Here is a 19,331-nt window from a genome sequence, read left to right as displayed (position 1 = left end):
ACCCGATGTCACCAAGGTGACCGGATGCTTTCACGGAATTTCGTTAGCACACAAGGAGAATTAAGTCATTTAATGTAGCCTACTCATGGATTTAACACAGTACCAGCTGTTCATTTTGGATCCCGGATGTTATCTTCACGGTCTTTAAGTAAAAAAGCTGTCAAATAAACGCTCTTTTAAAGTTTCACGACCTTAAAACCTTGCAAATATAAATTATCTTGTAACTGTCACAAAGTTGTCAAGACCAGCGGAACAAATGGCAGCTTCGAAAGCAGTCGTTCCCGGGCGAGCATTAAGGACGTCCAAAAGAACTGACAAATCATCCCCAGCGTCCACTCAGAGCTTTATGGAAAGGTAATCTGTCAGTGCATGCAGAGACTATACACGGTACATGCCATTTCTTCTTCTTAATCTTTGTGGCATTCAGCGCTCAAACAGTGGATCTGCTGTTTATAGACTTCAAAGTAAAAGGATTTGTAGCAACAAATACAATAACAGCACAGCGTAAATCAATTCAAGTGGAAAACACTTTACTACATGAATTAAGCAGTTGGATTCTTTCCCATTAAATGTAGGCAGTTACAACACAGAAAAACAGGTCAGTTAGTAGACGGTTGCTGCCTCTACTACCAAAATGATTCTGTTAAAACAGCTAATCGTTCATATTTAGCAACAGCGTTGTTTTTAATATTTGTTTTAGTCTGAACGCCTCAACGAGCAGAAATAATTGTTTCACTCAACAATGGTTAGAGTCTTAGAGGTTTGGAGTGCAGCCCGGATTTATTTTCATAATCTTTTCACTGATTCAAATATACAGAAAAATAAAATAAAATAAAAATACCAATCACGGTTGTGACCAAATTCAGTTGGTCTAAAGACATTATATTTTTCAGATCCCTTTGTTTATTTATTTATTTTAACTATATGCACATCTTAAATCTGATTGTAACATTTTAAGAAAAAAATATCAAACAATTGAATTATTTCAATCATTTGTGTTAAACTATTTGTATCGGATATTGGAGACTGGCCTTGAAAGCACCACATCACTGAAAATCATCATCACACTTTCAAGTTAAAACTCTACCATGCAAAGAAGAAAAGGGAGGTGCAGAAATGCTCATGTCTCCTTTTCTGCTCCTTCTAATTTCTAACTAAATAACTGAAAAATAAATTTTCATTCCCTTTAGCCTCAGTGTATTTGTATTTAGCATGAATCAGTCAATACAGAAATACTAACATATGACAAAATCTGAGCATGTTAGCACTGTGAGATGATGCAAGCCCATTGTAAAGTAAGCATGTAGGTAACAGTCGTATGCAGCTCAAAGCACTGCTCTGTACTGCCATGGTTGTAGACTTAAGCTGAACTTTTGAGCTCTAATATCACATGTTACATCTATTTTTGCTAACTATTATTACAGCTGCAAGAATTTAGTCAGTGAGAGGATGGCTGTTTGGATAATCTGAACTTTAAAGCTGTCGTATGAAATCATTCGCCTTGTTAAAACAACGCCCAATCTGGTTTCTTAATTAATTTATTCTTGAAGTAATTTAATCTGGTTGTTGATATGTAGTGAAATGACAGTGACTGAGCGGGCAGGTGATAGGAAGATGAATTTATTGCTCACTCAAGTGATTTAATTGGACAGCAATGGCATCATTAACCAGGACAGCTGTGAGCCAACAAACCTAGCAGTATTTGTAATTAGCAGGCATGGATGGATGGTTGGATGGCTTTCATTAGACCTTTAGATCTAAAAATCTCAGCTGAGTTCTTTACATATTTATGTTTTTTCACCATATCTACTAAAACAGAACATAGAGATAAGTAGTTTCACTTTATTGCCAGAAGTGTATGACACGATTTCCAAGCAGTGTTTTCAGAACACATTTATCTCATAGACTGAAATCTGAACAGTAGGAGGCATGAAGGCACACTGTCACATCCTTGTAGTCACGTCTAATTACCTTTTCCATAGACTGCCATCTGAGATCCTGATTAAGATTTTGTCATACCTGGATGCTTCTACACTTTGCTGCATAAACCACATCAATAAGATCTTCTATCAGCTTGCCAACAGCAAGTAAGTACCATCTTGTCAGTGCATCTTCCACAGTTTATTAAATACACGATTATGTTAATTAATCCAATAGCAAAGGGACAGTATGCCTCCAAATCTTACAGCAGAACCTTTAAGTCCAAGGCACGGGAGCTCTGTGGTTTTTGCCCCAATTCTTCTACTGTTTTTCTGAGAAAAAGCATTAGACCTTGAAAGAGGAAACTTTACAGCATGGTCCCAAGTTCCTCAACTACTTAAACATAAAAGCTTCGGCACCCATATGTGGTGCATTGATATTCAGGTTCATGTTTCTTTTTAGATATTTAGAAAAAATTACCTGCTATGCTCCACTGGTCTTTTACTCCAATTTTAATCCTGCCACATATCTCTGGATATCTGGCCTGAAATTCAAGCCACATATCTAGAGATCCTCACTGAGCTTATGTACTGAAGCATCTAGCTCTCCACCTTTTGGAGGCAATCCAAATGCACAAAGTTTACATTTCAAAATTGTGATTTTGTGATTGCATGATTTGGCAAGGATCATGACACTCTGTGGATGCACAAACTTGTTTTATTAAAGGTCTAGTTCATTAACACATTTCACGTTAGTGAAAAACATGTCCTACAAATCAAAATATATATTTATATATCATTTAGGACATATTCTGAAATGTAAAAAAGCCAGCCAGATTGCAGCCTATGGTCAATTCAACAGTCTTGACACATTGATTTTTTTGTTGTTGGTCAGAACCACAATCAGAACCCAAATGTCCTCCAGTAACTACCAAAGAATACCAAGAACTCGGTGATCAGTGTTGTCTGCAATGCCAAGTGTGTCATATTTAATACATGAGTATTTGAGAGCTCCAGGTCATCAGTGTGATTCTTTTTTGCAGTGTGGCAAAAATGATACAAACTGAAGCTTATACTATATGCAAATTGACATGAATTTCTTTCTTTAATTTTTTTTCAAAAGGTTCAATAAACAGTCGTGTTTTCCAAAATATCAGAACTTTCTGGAATGATTTCATGCTTCAGGCATCACAGGGTTAAATAGTTTCCTCTTAGTAGAAAAGATTATTCCTATAATGGAAGAATTCACTATTGAACTTATTCAAACGTGAAATTTCACTGCTGATGTTTTGATATTGTCATTCTGATGAATAAAACTTAAACTTCTTTTTTCTTGGCCACCCTGTAAGAAATGATCACACTAGACATACTGTACTGGTTTGTAACCTTTCTGACCGAGTCGGTCACTCTCCTGATGCTGTCATTGCAGTGCTCTGTGGAGAAAGCTTTACATTGCGGATTTCAGCAAGAATAAAAAGTGTATGGACAAATCTCTGTTGAGGATGGCCACGATGGAGGTGCAGGATCGACCCGAAGGTTACTATAAGAGGCTGTACTTCAAGACTGTAGCCGAATGTGACATGATCAAGTGGACGAGGCGGCTTGGACTCATCAGTATTCACACAGGGCTACCCAGCCAAACAGAGTGGGTCCTCAGGTGAAGTGTGAGACAGATAAAGAGAGAAAACCCAAGTTTAGTTCAAAGGAATTAGGTTTTCCATTTACTTTATGTATCACCTACTCAAACACATTTAGAAAGAAAAATATGTCATTATTCTTTCTCTAAATGCTCATGTTAACTACTTTTATAGTGAATTTTATATCCTTTTAGTTGAAAGGAGGTGTGTTGATCCGTGCTGTGTCTGTGCTCTAACGGGGATTTGGTATTTGTTTGGAAGCAGCTGTATGAAGCCTTTGTTCATTGTTTGCTGTTAGCAAATAGCAAAACTTTGGAGATCTACCCTCGCTGTTGAGAAAGTTCAAGGTTGGAGAGGTGGGGGGAGAACACAACAAGAGGATAGTTCAAGCTGCTGGTAATCAAAAACAAAAAGTATGGTTTGTTTTTGATGTCACACTTAATGACACTTTCTTATTAAAGGTGAGGAAGGAGGTCTCTTTCTGAACGTGATGTCTGCTCAGGGGGATGCCAGCACGCAGGGGAGAGCTCCCTCGCCACCTCCACCGCAGATTCTGCTGTGTTTTTATAACCTCTGATTAGAGGCTGTGCTGCACTCAATATTGAGTTCTGTGGCAGTCGCTGTAGTACAGAGGGGAAATAGAAATAATTGTGTTCCTTGCAGGGGCTGTCTGAATTGTTGAAATAAATTACTTAGCCCCCCAACCCCTCATCCAAAGAAGACATATGCATGCACGCACACCTCAGCCTTCCTCCCACCGACTCAGACAACTCCCTATAGGGCTTTTTTTGTCTGTTAGAGACCATGAGGAGCATGCGATTTACCTTGGTAATAATCATTTCACAAGACGTCAAGCATACAGGCAGTGCAGAGTGAAATCCCTGGGGTCAGCTGCTGGAGCCCCCTGGGCTGCTCCAGTTTTTAACTTTGTTCCCCCACCTAATTGATATTGGATGGTGTCTCAGCGAGGCGCCGGCTGCATCACAGTAGGGGCAGCCCTGAATCACAGTTTAGACAGCACTGGATCAAGAGATTCGTCACAACAGCTGCAGTTTTAATTTCATTCGTTGCATATCATTTCATTAGCAAGAACAGCTTTAACTGGAGTCCTACTACTTCCCTCTGCTGACAAATGAGATGTAACAGCAAATAAACTTGTAATTTTTCTGATTTAAAGAGCAACGCTGCCAAACACTGCCCGGTTATTTTCACTGTAATAAATTAGAAGACAAATGGATGGATTACATTTTTGTTCAATGATTCATTTGGACTATTTATGTGGTATTTGGTATTAAAGAACCTGTTCACTTCTGCCATGCTTAGCTTCACTCTCACCTGCTCTCTTCTTCTCTCTCTCTTGCTTTTATTGCAAAACTGCAAAAAGTCCTGTTCCTACAATTCTACATTCTGTTTTCTAACTCTAGAAACTTGAATGTCACCTGGGAACTGACAGTCATGGATAAGTCAGGGCGTAAGAGCACTTTGGAGCAGAGCCGGTCCCAGTTCACTGAGACTTCAGTGACACTGTGCTGGAGCGGAGGAGACCGCTTGCCCGACTACCGGCAGATTTCCACCCTTCAGCTGTACGGTGTCAGGAGGCTAGCCTGCGTCAGCCCAAAGAGGTAAAGGCAGCTGACATCCATCTACACCCTTTGTTTCGCCTCTTGTCTCAGTAAAACCAACTGCTGTCTTTGCTTCCTCTGTCAGCCCTGTTTGTAGGTCCCTCATGGAGAAGTTAGACATGCAGACTCTAACTAAGAACATGCAAGTCATTGGCCAGGACAGATTGGTGCAGCTTAAGTTGCTACAGCCTGGCATCATCATCGGTGTCTGGAGGGTAATTACTTCAGGCATTCATCCCATGTTTTGATTATTATTCACTGGCTTAGAGTAGCAGAACAAGATACACAGTATTTATCACAGGGAGAAGTGACATCTTTAAGCATCTTTTTTTTCTAGGACCAGTGCTCAGTTGCCTTTATCATGTTCACCCTCCACTTCCACAAGCTGGTGGAAAGAAGCACTCAGGGATCTTCTGTTTGGTAGGTTGGACTATAACCACCCCCTCTTATGAACATCCATACAAGGTGTGCTGCGTCTCAAATTTAAGGGATGTATAGACTGACAGTATTGCTCCTGCAGTGATGCACTGTACAGTGGGATTTGAGTTTCTGAAATAGTTTTTCTTTGGAATTATTTGCAGTCCAATTTCAGAAAACTGTTTTTCTTTATTTGTTTGTTAAGCCATTTAACACTGACCGAATCAATCGAGCACAGAAAGGGCCCACAACTCAGGGGACGATTCAGTGTGATTTCTCCACATAACAGACAGCTTAGCAAAGAACCAATTTTAAATTGGGCTAATTGAGCTATTAGATGAAAATTCTCAACAAGGACAAAAGAAGAAGAAGTGTTAGACCTAAAATCATGACAGCAGACGAACAGTACCTCAAAGTCATGCGCTTAAGAAATAACAAAACATTCAGCAAAGACATGGTAGAAAGAATGGTCTCAGTGGGAGGCTGGCTGTCAAGAAGCAATTCTTAACAAAGGGAAAGAGGGAGAAAATGCTGAAGTATGAGAATTACACAAGAACTGGAGTGAAACTCATTGGAAACAGGTTTTATGGGGTGATGAATTCAGATTAGAAATTTGTAGTTCAAGTCATTGTCAGTACGTCAGTAAGAGGTCAGCTGGCTTCCAAAGAAGAGCTTTGAATGTCCTTTAACCCTTAGATGCACACGTGTTTTGTTTTTCTTCAAAATCTTTAAAATGCAAAGTTGTAATATATTCATATTCCAGGTATTTCTCATAAAATATGTTTGTAACATGAGGCCATTTGCATTTTTATTTATTTTTTCATTCATTTATAAAAAATGCAGTTTTTGTATCACTACCCCACTCTTCCACAAGTGGGGTCAAGAATGACCCCAAGCAGTTCCTGTGGAATCTTCTATGAAACTTTCATTCTTAGCAACTCTGACTGTCCCACTTAAACTTCTGATGGATCAAGAATTAATTTTTACACAGTAACATACACGATTTATAGTCAGGGCTACACATAAGTGGTCCGCAGGTGTGCATTCGCTGTCAAAATAAAAGTATTCCCAGAAATTCTGAGAATACGCGCTTCTTTTGCGGTGGAGGAATACCAAAGTAATTGCTTACGGAGCTTGCTTCTTCAACATCTTTAAGAGTTCTGAACAAATGTCTATCCTCCTCCAGAACATCTAATGTACGCAAACGAGCGCTCCAACTTCTTATCTGGTATGCGTCTTTTATTTTGACAGCAAATGCGCACCTGAGGACCACTTATGTACACCCCTGTTTATAGTTTCCTGTGCATTTCAAACATTGTCCTTTCTGATTTTTTAAAAATATTTAACATGGCTGCTATGAGGCCAGCTAGGATCCCTGTGGCCCTACAAATGATCCAGGACGGATGGGATGAAGAGCCCATCAGAGGCACTGACTCAGAATCTGACATCTAACATATAGAGTATCCAGACTACTGTCCCCCACACTGAACAAGGCCAGTCAGATACAGAGGAGTCCTCTGATGAGTCCTCTGAAGAGGAAATGGATATTGAGTCCAACAGTATGAGCCCCTCTTACTGCTCTAGCCACAATATTCTGAATTAGTCGGCCAGGGCTTGCACCTGGGTCTAGTACTGTAATCAAATGTAATCAAACAAAAGCTCCTGGCCTTCATTTGATTGACCATTCTTGTAGGAAGTGAGAAGAACTGGGCTGTACCAATTGGTGTGTTTTTGGGAGTCCTCTGCATAACCCATTGTACAAGGCCACTATGTCAATTCAAAGATTTAAAGATATTCGCCATTTCTTGCACTTTGATGACAAGAGGACCAGAGCCTACCGACTGAAAACAAACCACATGGCAGTTTTCTGCTACATATGGGGCCTGTTCCTGGTCAACTGCAGGCAGAAATTCATCCTCAGTGATTGTGTTACAGTGGATGAACAACTTGTGCCTTTCAGAGGGAAGGCCCAGCTTCTGCAGTATATGCAGAGCAAGCATACAGAAGTGGTACAAGTGATACAAAAACTGCACTTTCTTAAAATTAATGAAAAAATAAATAAAAATGCAAAAGGCCTCATGTCACAAACATGTTTTATGAGGAATACCTCAAATATGAGAATGTTACAACTCTTTGTTTTAAAGATTTTGAAGAATAACAACCGAGTTTATAGCAAAATGCATTGTTTCTATTTGGGGTCATTTTTGACCCCACTCGTGGAAGAGTGTACGTATTGGTAGGTTGTGCATCGAAGGGTTAAGAAGCCTGGAGAACTAACAATTTAATTAGTTTTCAGGATTAGAATTGTACAAACTCTGCTGTCTGGTGGAATTGCTCACAGCTCTTGTCTACACTCAGACTCGCAGGTGCTCCAGAGGCTTATGAGTTATTACCCAACAGTAATTTACTTTCCATCCACGTGAAAACAAAAACATTTTCAGGACCACACAGTGTTAATGATACCGTACTTCAGCATAGTAAGGATATAGCACCCTCTCCTGGTTTCCTGTGGGAGTACAGCACTTTTATTTATTATGCTCCACAAAATTAATAGATCTTTGCCTTTTTTTAGGAAAATGCTTTTGTCATGATACCCCCCCCCCCCCCCCCACTAGACAGAGTTTACACTTTCTGGTTTTATCAACTCTTTCCCTTTTTCCCCTTTCAGTTCTTATGTGGAGCCGGTGGTCCAACCCCCTTTCTGTGATATAGACCCTGAATACGGTCTCCATGGTTACCAGCTACACATTGTTCTCCACAACACTGTATGCGAGCTCATGTCCGGAAGCTTTTCCCAGCTCTTCTGCCGCAGAAGTAATCCATTCATACCCACATTTTGTACCCACATTCATTAAGTAGCACTGTGAGTTATGCCAAGGAAATATGAATAATCTTCTGTACTGTGTGGGTAATATAAAAAAAAAACCACAGTATACCTATGTTTTACATGTATAGTAACTTTAAGAGGGATACAAAACAGAGTCCTAAATATCAAGAATTCATTTGCTGTGATTTTTTCCTCCCATTTTTTTCTGCAAATTTATGACTGTATTTATTTCCTAAGACCAATCGATTTGTATTTAGGCATGTACAGCACTATTTTTATGTGCCTCCATAGTTTGTTTCACATGTGTGACAAACACTTACAGGCTTGCTTTTTCAAACTAATTAAACCTCAGCTATATGGCAGGAAACTTGGATATGTGGAATAAAAGGGAGGTTATACAGAAAGGTATTTCAGAATACTGAATACTTTTGTGAGCCTGCGATCTATACTCTTGTCATAAAAAAAAGAGACTTCTGAATTGCTGTTTGGAATATTTCAGCTTAGTACTTACTTTTTATTAACAGCTAGTCATACACCAGACAATACAATCAGTTTAGAGGCTACTTCACTCTAAGGATTTCCATTATTGTTATACATTAAGAGTAATTCATTCAACGAAACAAAAATGCAGAGAAAATGTTGATCATTGTAGAAAAAAGGGACACAAAAACACTTTCTTTACTCAAGTCTTCATTCAGTATTTTAAAGCGTTAATCCACATAGTCTAACTTTCATTCTTTAGGTGTAAGAACTGCTATATATAATAATCTACTGATATGATACAGCCTCTGAATTTGTTAAAATTTAGCTAAATTCAATAAAAAATGTGTGTTTATTTGTGTTTGATGGTTACAGCGCTTGTAGACTTAAACTGCTTAGCTGTCTTAAATTGGGTATAAATGTCTACACGCGGTGTTTTCTCTGTCTAGCTCAGATCTCTGATGGGCTGATCCAGCTAACAGTCATTAGCAGCACAAACCTGTCCCAGCACACATCTCTGTCTGGTGACATCACCCTGCCCTGGTGTTGTGAGGCCCTGCAAGGCACAGTGGAGGTATTACACGAGCATAAAATTCCCAGCAGTGGTGTGGCAGGCAGGAAATATACACACTGGCACTTATTTACTTTTCAACTTCTTGTAGAATTGCTGCATTATGAGTCTGACTCTGCTAGATGAATTTAGGAAGCCCTTCAAGTGTGTCACCTCGCCCGTTTCAGCGGAGCTGGAAAGGACGCCTGTGTGCTACGACTATGACGGTGAGCACTACCTGATCCACTATCAGGATTCTGACATCCAGGTGAAGATGAGGCTTGTGAAGATGAATGAACAGAAGCAGTTTATTCTCATCAGTTTAGTTGTCTATGTGAGTGTTTGCTATGTAAACAAGTATTTCAGTAGAGATTACTGATTGTTCTGGATTTCCCACAGAAAACTGGTTTCATATTTGATATTTGCTCGCTCCATAAGACCAAGATAACAGGTTGTTCATTCATTCAGTAAATGTTGTAGTGCAATGACTGCTCGTTTTACTATTATTTTGCCTTCAAGTGTTTAATGAATGAATTCAGTTTGAATGGATCTGATTTCTTAAAAAAAACTTCTTTACTCTCTACTTAATTTCTGAGTTATTTCTTTTCTTTGGATTCGTTAAGCTTAATCCTTCCCCTGTTCTTGTCACTTTGCCTTTGACAAAATAGTAAAGTCCTTGAAATGTACCATTTTCAGAGGAATGCTTCTTCTCTTTTGTTGTTAAGCACTTAACACTGACCTGTGAATCATTCGAGCATAAAAAGACAACTCGAGGTGTGAATCAGTGTTGTGTCTACACATAAAATACAACAAAAGAACAAAATATATTTTAAATTGTATCTTCAGGCAGCCTGTCACAAAAACACATCATTTGTTTTCATTTCTTTACTTGAATCTATGAAAAATACCAACAGTAACACAGTTTGATGCATGTAAAATAGTATTTTTGCACCAACAAGTTGCATTTGAATCTACATACAGCATATCCTTTAAAAACCTAAGGAAACCAGGCAAAAATCCAGCAAAGACCTGACACAGGACCCAAAACATGCATCTGGCTCCTCAGTTGATCCATTTATTATTCACTGAAACCTTATCAGAAGTGGTCTCAGTGGAAGGGTGGCTTTCAATAAGCTATTCAAACAGGGAGAAAATAGTGATCGATGCCAAATTGCACAAAAACATCACTGAAAATCAGTAGCAAGAGTTTATGGAGTGGTGAATCAAAATTTCTGATTCAAATTATCATCAGTATGTACAGAGGAGGTCAGGAGAGAGGTATGACAGTGTCGACAGTCATCTATAAAACACGGCGGAGGCTCTGTCATGGTTTGGGGTTGCATTTCCGCCAGTGGTGTTGGAGATCTTGTTAAAATTTATGGTATTATGACCACAGGATAACGCTGTCAGGTTTGGATTCACCATGAAGCACCATCTGATTGGCAATGGCTTCAATTTTCAACATGACCCCAAAGCCACTGTCCTCCAGAACCCTGCAGAACTATTGTTGAAGACTACTTAAAGAAACTGCCAAAGGGAGTTCAGGCTGTGTTAAAGAATAAAGATAGTCATGCAAATATTGCCCTTCAAAAGTTCTGTTTTTGCCTTATATACTGTATTTCCATGTATACTTGGATATGTTTAAATAAATTGCTCTATGTTCGCGTTGGAGGAATAGTGATTAAGTTATAGTATATAATCTATGATATATGTCCTATAAGGAGTAAGTTCTGTCAAATGTACATCCACCAGTGATGGTTTCATAGCCTGTAGTCCTGTATTTGTCTATTCTTTGCCTTCATCAGTTTGCTGGTAATTGTTCATTAATTACTGTAGTGATGTCAACATTCGAATGCACCCACTCCTTAGTTAACAGTCTGAGATTTTACTAAATGGAAGTGAAAACATTTGCTTTACATGCATGAATAAAATAAAAGTTTTCCCATTTTTTGTTTCTCAAATCAAGTTTTGCCTCCTTTTATCATCCCATTTATACCTTAACACCCAATTTTCTCAACTGCATTGTCAGACATTATGCAATCACTTTTAGATGAAAATTGAGCTTAATGTCCACACCCTGGGCAAGTCTGGCTACAGCGATAGAATTAGTGTGGGGGCAATTGTTGGAAACAGTTGCTATGCTGCTGATGGGCCAGCATTGCTGATGGCAATAAAAAAAAGGCAGGCCTTTGGATAATTGGATTTTCAGAGGCTTCCCTTCCTTTTCTCAGAGAGGGTCATCATCACCTTGAAAAGATGCTTATTTTTCCAAACACGTCACCAACATCTTTGGCAGTAGATCCTAAATTATTTGGGGAAATGAGCCAGAGGGGAAAAGAGGGGCAATGGTATGTGTGATGAATTGGTTTTTGTCACAAGCTTCACAATTGAATTGAGAGAAAAGCTCGGGGAGCTAGTGCACCGTCTGAATAGCTATTTTTTTGTTGTCATATTTTTTATTATTACACATTCATTTAGATGCTTACTTGCATCCAGTACTGGACTTTATGTATAAAGACAGAACACAGGGATCAAATACATGTAGAGCCACATAGACACACGCTGGATGCTGCTGACTTGAACAGCCTGAGAACCTGAAATATCACATGATATAGCCCATTACGTTTTACTGGATGGTGTGTTCCATGCATGGTTTTCAGGTTGCAAGCGTCGTAAAACGCATTTCTATCACACTGACCTTCATACAACTGTTGCCGCTGTCACATCATCTACTGCAAAGTGCCAATCCTTAATTTCCATTTTAGTGGAAAAAACAGGAGCCAAGGATGTTATGGGTTGGGAAAGGAACTGGCATGACTATAAAGCAAGTTAATCACTGGTTTGTGTCACAGTAATGACTAAACAAGGGCCACAGATGTTTGGGACAAGAACCACAGATGAAAGGATAATATGTTTTGTCTTTTATTTTGGAGCAAGTATAACCGTGTGTGTTTGTTCTTATTTTTCTATGTGGAATCTGACAAAAAACACCAAATTAAAGCCCAAAACTATGCAATTTACATCTGTTTGAATACAGTTCATTATAGGCTATTCTCCAGTAGATGGCTCTCTTTAGTAAACAATGAAAGCCTCTATTGAGGGCACGGTTTTCATTTTACAAATACAGTTCCAGAGAAACTTTTACATAACTGACTTATAGAAATCTTTTTATCAGCACAATAAAAATCTCTTCGCTCTGAATCGTTTATGCAGAGTGCAGGAAGTTTATTATGCTTCCAACTCTTCCTCCTGATTTCTTTTTCTGCTGTGTTGCAAAGTAATTACAATGCTGTATGTTAATCACAACGTAAGACTTTAATACCAAATTAAAATTAAGATGAAATCCACCACCAAATAACTGAATGGGTAAATTTTGTGACATAAAGCTTCATTAAACTCATCTTTCTCAGTTTCCTCGCAGGCTAATCTTGCAAGAAAATTGCTTCCATTTTTAGCCTTTAATTCTCTCCCTTGTGACTGACCAGCTGGGCCCACAAACTATTTAGCCTCAGCAGCCAATGACACAGTCCTTATTTAGTCCTCTCACTGGAGAATAAACTGTCAACTAATGAAAAGGACTAGGAGGGAGATTTCTTTTGTATGTTTTTTTTTTTTCATTTATAATGACACTCTGCTCTACTGACACTGCTCTCTTCGATTATTAGCACTCGTATTATGCCTTCTTAAGGTCTGGGCGGTAATCATAGTCTTCCACGAGAGCCTAGCTTCACAAAATTAGTACCTTGCTGCATGAGCATGTGAAGCCAAGACAGTTAATAATGCTTATAATCATCAGCCCAACATCAGCAACAACAGTCCAAAATGTCTGTGCCAAAGATTTCACATTAGAAGCAGCAAATGGTATTTTATCGTGGCCGCAAAATAACAGATGGCCCTGCATTTATATTGCTGATGGATCAGTGTAATCACTCCTTTACTACTCGTTTACCGTCATTACATCTGCCGTCGTTTTTATCCTTGTTAGGACAAAGATCTGGATATCATGAAAAGATTTAAATGGTGACACATATGTCATTTTATGCTACTAGTTAAACGCAGCACAGTTTGCATCAGTGATGTTAACTGAAGTGTAATGTTGACTCCAGTGAGTGAGTGAGGTGCCCAAGCTGAGAAGGCAAATCACCCGATTTCAAAGTGCCTTAATTCTGCAGCTGTTCGTAGGTGACGGTCAAAACATGGACTGTTAGAAAGAGCAGATTCAATATTATTTATATCAGAATAACATTCGCCTCTAGGTGCTTTATATTGTAAGGTAAAGATCCTACATAATAGAGAGAAAATCCCAACAATCAGATGACCCCTTTTGAGCAAGCACTTGGCAAAAGTGGATATGAAAAACTCCCTTTTAACAGGAAGAACTCTCCAGACCAAAGACATACTGTGGAAGTAAGCCTTCATGCATAGTGGTCACTACAGTGGACAGCTATTCAAAGGCTGTTTTCTTGTATTTTTGTCAGTGTTGATGGTACTTGAACATAAACCACTACATTGGACACTCATGTGTCACTAAATACCATGCCATCCACTGGTCAGCCAGTGTTGTCCACCTAAGTGGACATGTAAAAAACTCTTTGAAAAGTAAGTTTAAAAAAATGATGTTCAAAAATCTTTTTTTATGTCTAAAGATGAAAAATACTTAAGAAAAGAATGATTGAGGTTGTCATAATTCATGCAAAAAATGGTTAATAATAGCTAATGATTAATTGCAGAGCGGTGTATAAACACATAGTGAGTAAGGAGCAGCCTATAGCCAGGGTCAATCCAGGCTCACCTGATTCAGCCCTATCTATTCACTTTATCAAAAAGGAAAGTTTTAAGCCTAATCATAAAATGAGAGAGGGTGTCTGTCTCCCAAATCCAAACTGGGAGCTCACTAACTTCCACTCTGCAATAATACCACTTGGATTATGAAGAAGATGAGACGTTTTTCAAACATCTTATTACAACACCAGAGTTAAATTCACAAGTTCTTTAGAATGATGCATTCTTTCATAAATATTTGCAAAGGCAAGCTGCGTGACTAGGTGCTTGATTTTATCCACTTGTGAGAAGTGGGGACTAAAAGCCCTTGAATTCAAAAATTAAGATACTTTTGTCCTTATAGTGCAGGTGCCAGAACACACAGTGCATCACAGTTTGCTGAGGGGCAAACTGACAACAGATACTGTAGCATCCATCACTGAAAGTGCCTACAGCGGCCACACGAGTCTCAGAACTGGACAATGGAGCAACAGAAGGAGAGAGAGGAGGTTTGAGGCAATGTTCTTCTGGGGAACCTCGTTTCTGAATTTCTGTTGATGGTACTTTGTGTCAAAAGTAAATTACTCATCACTATCTCTCTCTCAGGTTACTCAGTGTTTGTGCCAAAGAGGAAAAAAAGAGATGGCATGAGTCAGCACATTATCCAGTATACTGTAGAGGCACTTTCTGCAATTTCACACGGTTCACTAGTTTGCATTACCCTCACAGTAACATCCGGTGTCTGTCTGGTCTCAGAGCAGATGTTTGGCAGGCAGTGAGTTCAAGCTGCTTTGTGATCTCACTGCTGAATGTGGGTTAAAAAGGGTCACTCGTTTTTCAGGATCAAATCCTTGCAAACAATCTGGGTAGTAGAGATCACTGCTGAGAGCTACGTGACTGGAGGTAAATAACAAGCTAAACGGAGAATCTGGCTAGCTTAGCTTAGCATAAAGATTGGAAAAACAGGAAGAAACTTAAACTCATTCAACACTATTAATTTATTTTCTTTAATCTAGGCAAATAGGCTTTAAGTGAAGTTATGTGTGTGAGTCTGTTTTTGGTGGAGTAACCAAGCTAACCAGCTTCTGGCTACAGTCTTACTGTGCTGTGTATGCTAACACGCTTCTCATCAAGTTCTTTATGAGACGATGCATTAAAGCAATGCATTGTCAGGGATTGTAACATCTAGTCCTTTACTGAATAAGAGGTATTTGATATTAAGGGTTTTTCAAATAGCCAGGCTGTATTTGTCGTCCGGCTACATATAACTAGCTTATCTGTTAGTTGAGAAGTTGTCCACATCCATGACAAGACGTTAAGCAAAATAAACATGTTTTCTTTTAAACTGAAGCAAATGTTAAATGCAGCACATTTCGCCAGATGCAAAAGCCAGACACGCTTCGCGGAAAAGTCATGCGGGCTCTGCTCGTACAGAGTTCCAGGAACAATTGGTTTTAGTGCAAAGGTCTGGGCCAGAGGCAAACTGTATTGATCTGATCCACTGTTAAGAGGAAAAGCAAGAGAGAGTGAGATAAAAACGCAGCGAGGCAGCATTTCAAGACACACAAAGAGAGACTCCTACATTATTTGTGAGCTAGGCAACAGAGGTTTTCGTGGTGAATATCTGCAGCTGAAACAATAGACAACTAGTGTTGTGGCTTATAGTCTACGTGTTTTTGGTCAATTACATCCAACCGTGTGCTGCTTTTCTCCTCAGTGTTCTCTCCCTACAACACCATGAATTATTGAAAACCTAGTGGTTCGTTGTATCTGTGTCATAGTAGCATTTTGCTTAGACTTTTGAATCTGGGGGATTCTCCTGGGACCTCCACTCATTGCTTGTTGTGTCTGACTTGTGACTGTGAGCTGCCACATTGAGTTCTTCATTGCCCGCTCTGGCTCCACTGAAAAATTAAACAGATATGGCTTACGGTTACAGAGGGTCACTGCTGCTGTAGCTCTGCTTGATGATCAAGTTAGTTAAAACCAGGAATCCTGCAACAGGCACTGGAAAAATCCAGTAATATTTCCAACAATCTTCTATCATACATACGTATCCATGGGTTGAAACAAGCTAGTCTGGTATGAGATGATTACCTTTTAATCACAGCTCTGCTGAGGGGCCACCTGTGTGTGACACTCATTAAGGATGATGGCAGTCACTGTGACTGGGATAACATTTCCACATACTTGCAGCTGTCGCAAAAGGAAATAAAGATGGATACGTCGGGCAAACAGCCACATTGATACCTTGTTTCTTTTTTCCTCAGAAACCTGACAAATCATCACAATGCCACTGAGTCAAAACATTTTAATTCACCTTAACAACTGTACACGCTGTGAGCTTTCATCAGAGAGCGCATAGCGCAGCGTGACATTTCCAGCACATCAAACGGCTCTATAAACTGTTTATTTGCTTTTGGTACCCTGCTTTTGCATCAGTCTTCATGTCTTATTTTGCTGCCAGGGTCTGGTTTTATAGACCATATTAAAGGGATGAGATTCTGCTGCTGCTATGACAATGACCCTTGCTCACAGATTATGCCTGACCTGACTGGCCATATTACATAAGAATCATGACCACTGACAGAAAACATAAAGCGCATTAGAGGTTTACAGCTGAACAAAGTGGTGAACAGTTCAGGGGAATTAGATGCTAAGTTGTTTTTGGGGGTAGGGTGGCAATATTGTTTTTACCAGTGAAGCCAATGCAAAAGTGACAAAACACCAGTGGCTACATGAGGCTGGCTCCAAAAGCACTCACTCACTCACTCACTTCCAGCTTTGCAGCATTGGAAAGCATCTTCACACAACCTGCTACAAGAAAAAATAAGGCCTTTCTGTATAGTTTCCTCCCTTCATTCACTCTACAGGGTGATTTTGTGTTTTATAACACAGCCTCATTTGGATTCTGGAGTTAGGGAGATGGCCTGGCACAGGAAACTGAAGGTGATCATGGTCTGCAGAGACTCCAGTTCAGACAGTTTGTACTATTACCACCTTTTAGAGCTTTTTCAATAGAATTATATGATTTTAAAAAATGTATGGCTTGTTTTGTGGTACAAAACGTCCAAAAAGTTCTTTTTTTAGTTTTGGCAACTAAAAACAAGTCAAACAACAGTTGCCTCAAGCTGCTTTACACTGTAAAGAGCCTACAATAATACAGAAAAAAAATACCAAAGAATTTTTAAAATAGTTTTAAAATAGTTTTTGTTGTATTTATTTTATTGTAATAATATTCATAATAATTCTTTTTTAGAAATTAAAACAAAATAAAATCGAAAAAACAAAACAAAACAAAACAATTCCCTCGCAAAAATGTCATGTGACAAGCTAATTTGCGTGACTCCTAAGTAGGCAAGAGACATTTCTGTCATCCATTTTCAATCCACACACCAGATTGTTCGCAGCTATCAAACCTTTTGGAAATTTGAAAATATTTGGATCTTTTACAGAGACATTGTTTCAAGGTGCTAAAATATCAGAGAAAAAACACTAACTAAGACAAAGAGTTTACCCCAGCACTCCTCAGTGCGATGATTTTGAAGCCCTCAGAAGAGTGTTTGAGCGTTGCATCAAGGAGAAACAATTAAAACAAACGGAAGAAAAGAAAACTCAAGTGGCGGAGAAGCATCAAGAAAGGCAAAGCAACTACCAAAAATATGGAGGAACTACATCAAGAGATACAGTGCAAGCTCCACGAGATGGAGAAAAACAATAAAGGCCTGAGAGTGATGTTTAATGAAGTGCTCCATGGAAATACAAAACTGCAAAAGCACAAAAAAGAGCAGGAAGCTAAATACACAGAATTGCAGAGCAAGCTTCAAGAAAAAGACCAAGAGACACAGTGGAAACTCCAGAACATTGAGATAAGAAAAGAAAAGGTCTTCAAGGTACGTTTGATGAAGCGCTCCAAACAAATATACAACTGAAAACAGAGAAAGAAGATCATGAAAGTAAATACAAATAAATTCAGTACAAGCTTCTAGAAAAAGAACAAGTGATTCAGGCCTGCGAGTGATGTTTAATAAAGTTCTCCAAAGATATGCACAACTGCAGAAAGAAATGGAACTACAAGAGGCAACATACACGTAGTTGCAGAGCAAGCTTCAAGAAAAAGACCATGAGATGCAGTGCAAGCTCCAGCTTATGGAGAGGAAAACCGAAGGGCTTCAAGTGATGTTTGATGAAGTTCTCCAAAGAAATGCACAACTGCAAAAAGACAACGAACAACTGGAAGTGATGCAGAGAGAAATGAAACATGTTCTCCAAGACTTCCAGAAGAAAAATACAGAATTACGAGTACTTTACTGATGTAAAGGACAAAAAAAATTTAAACTGAGGACGAGAAACAAGAACTGGAGAAAATATGTACAGAAATGCAGAATGAAATCCAAGCAATGGTGAGCAAAAAAACCCTATATGCATGGATTGTATAAGAAATTCCAGTACACAAACACTGAAATGCAAGAGGAGGAGCGACAATAGGAGAAAATACATGAAGACATCCAGTGTGCTCTTCAAGAACTGCAGAGGAGACATCAAGAGTTGCTGGCCATCCACGACAAAGTTCAACAAACAAAGAAACAACATCATGCACGAGGAAAAGAAAGTACAAGAAGAAAAATATAAAGAACTGCAAGAGGAAAATTAAGAACTGCAAGAAAAGCATGAAGAAAAGCAAGAAAATGAGAGGAACTAGAGAAAAGGTGTCAAAAGCTTGAGGTGCAGCATGAAAAACTTTTCACTGAGATGACAAAACTTATGGCACAGAACAAAGATCTGCAAGAAGTGTGCCTGAAAAAGAAGAAAAAGCAAATCAAGTTTTTCCAGAAGAAGGACTCTGCTTCTTCTTCAGGTCAGCCTGCACAAAAGTAGTCCTATTGTCTTCCAACAGGGGCAAATGACACAATAAATTATGAAAATAAATTCACTGTTCATGCTCTTATTCAATGTTAATTTTGTGCAGAAACATTACTGGTGGTACTTAAGAAAATCTGAATAACTTAAACTGAGCTTTATTTCAAGTGACTCTGTAAGATGAGTCAACAGGTTTGAGTTGGATAACAGGAAAGAGTTGAAGAATAATTCACCTTAACTGGACAACTGGACATCAGT

At 38.9% G+C, this 19,331-nt stretch overlaps 1 protein-coding gene across 5 annotated transcripts; it reads left to right on the top strand.

The window, feature by feature from the left end:
• Positions 1–10,138, top strand: fbxo15 (F-box protein 15). 5 transcript variants are annotated; one of them, XM_086306111.1, is made up of 10 exons: positions 1–148; positions 236–354; positions 1,983–2,087; positions 3,349–3,576; positions 4,981–5,178; positions 5,264–5,393; positions 5,516–5,598; positions 8,264–8,409; positions 9,352–9,476; positions 9,565–10,138. In XM_086306111.1, exons 2-10 carry the CDS (start codon positions 257–259, stop codon positions 9,829–9,831), a joined length of 1,380 nt encoding a protein of 459 aa, XP_086162237.1. In that variant the 5' UTR covers positions 1–148; positions 236–256; the 3' UTR covers positions 9,832–10,138. The 5 variants fall into 5 exon arrangements, with proteins under 5 accessions (XP_086162237.1, XP_086162238.1, XP_086162236.1 ...); XM_086306112.1 differs by having other exon boundaries at positions 1–354; positions 3,349–3,564; XM_086306110.1 differs by having other exon boundaries at positions 1–354.
• Positions 10,139–19,331: the final 9,193 nt, after the last annotated feature.

The sequence above is a fragment of the Aulonocara sp. 'chitande type north' Nkhata Bay genome, linkage group LG9 (genome assembly GCF_057382095.1).
Source record: "Aulonocara sp. 'chitande type north' Nkhata Bay isolate Kocher_YH1m ecotype deep benthic linkage group LG9, A_spYH_male_GT1.1, whole genome shotgun sequence".
NCBI classification, from domain to species: domain Eukaryota; kingdom Metazoa; phylum Chordata; class Actinopteri; order Cichliformes; family Cichlidae; genus Aulonocara; species Aulonocara sp. 'chitande type north' Nkhata Bay.
This window is presented reverse-complemented; position numbering and strand designations above follow the sequence as displayed.

What these genes read in the sequence shown, in the direction of transcription:
- fbxo15 (XM_086306111.1), top strand. Translation starts at nt 257, where the DNA reads ATGGCAGCTTCGAAAGCAGTCGTTCCCGGGCGAGCATTAAGGACGTCC. An exon ending in GCCTGCGTCAGCCCAAAGAG is followed by an intron (nt 5,179 to 5,263) that starts GTAAAGGCAGCT and finishes TTCCTCTGTCAG; the next exon opens with CCCTGTTTGTAGGTCCCTCA. An exon ending in TCATCATCGGTGTCTGGAGG is followed by an intron (nt 5,394 to 5,515) that starts GTAATTACTTCA and finishes TTTTTTTTCTAG; the next exon opens with GACCAGTGCTCAGTTGCCTT.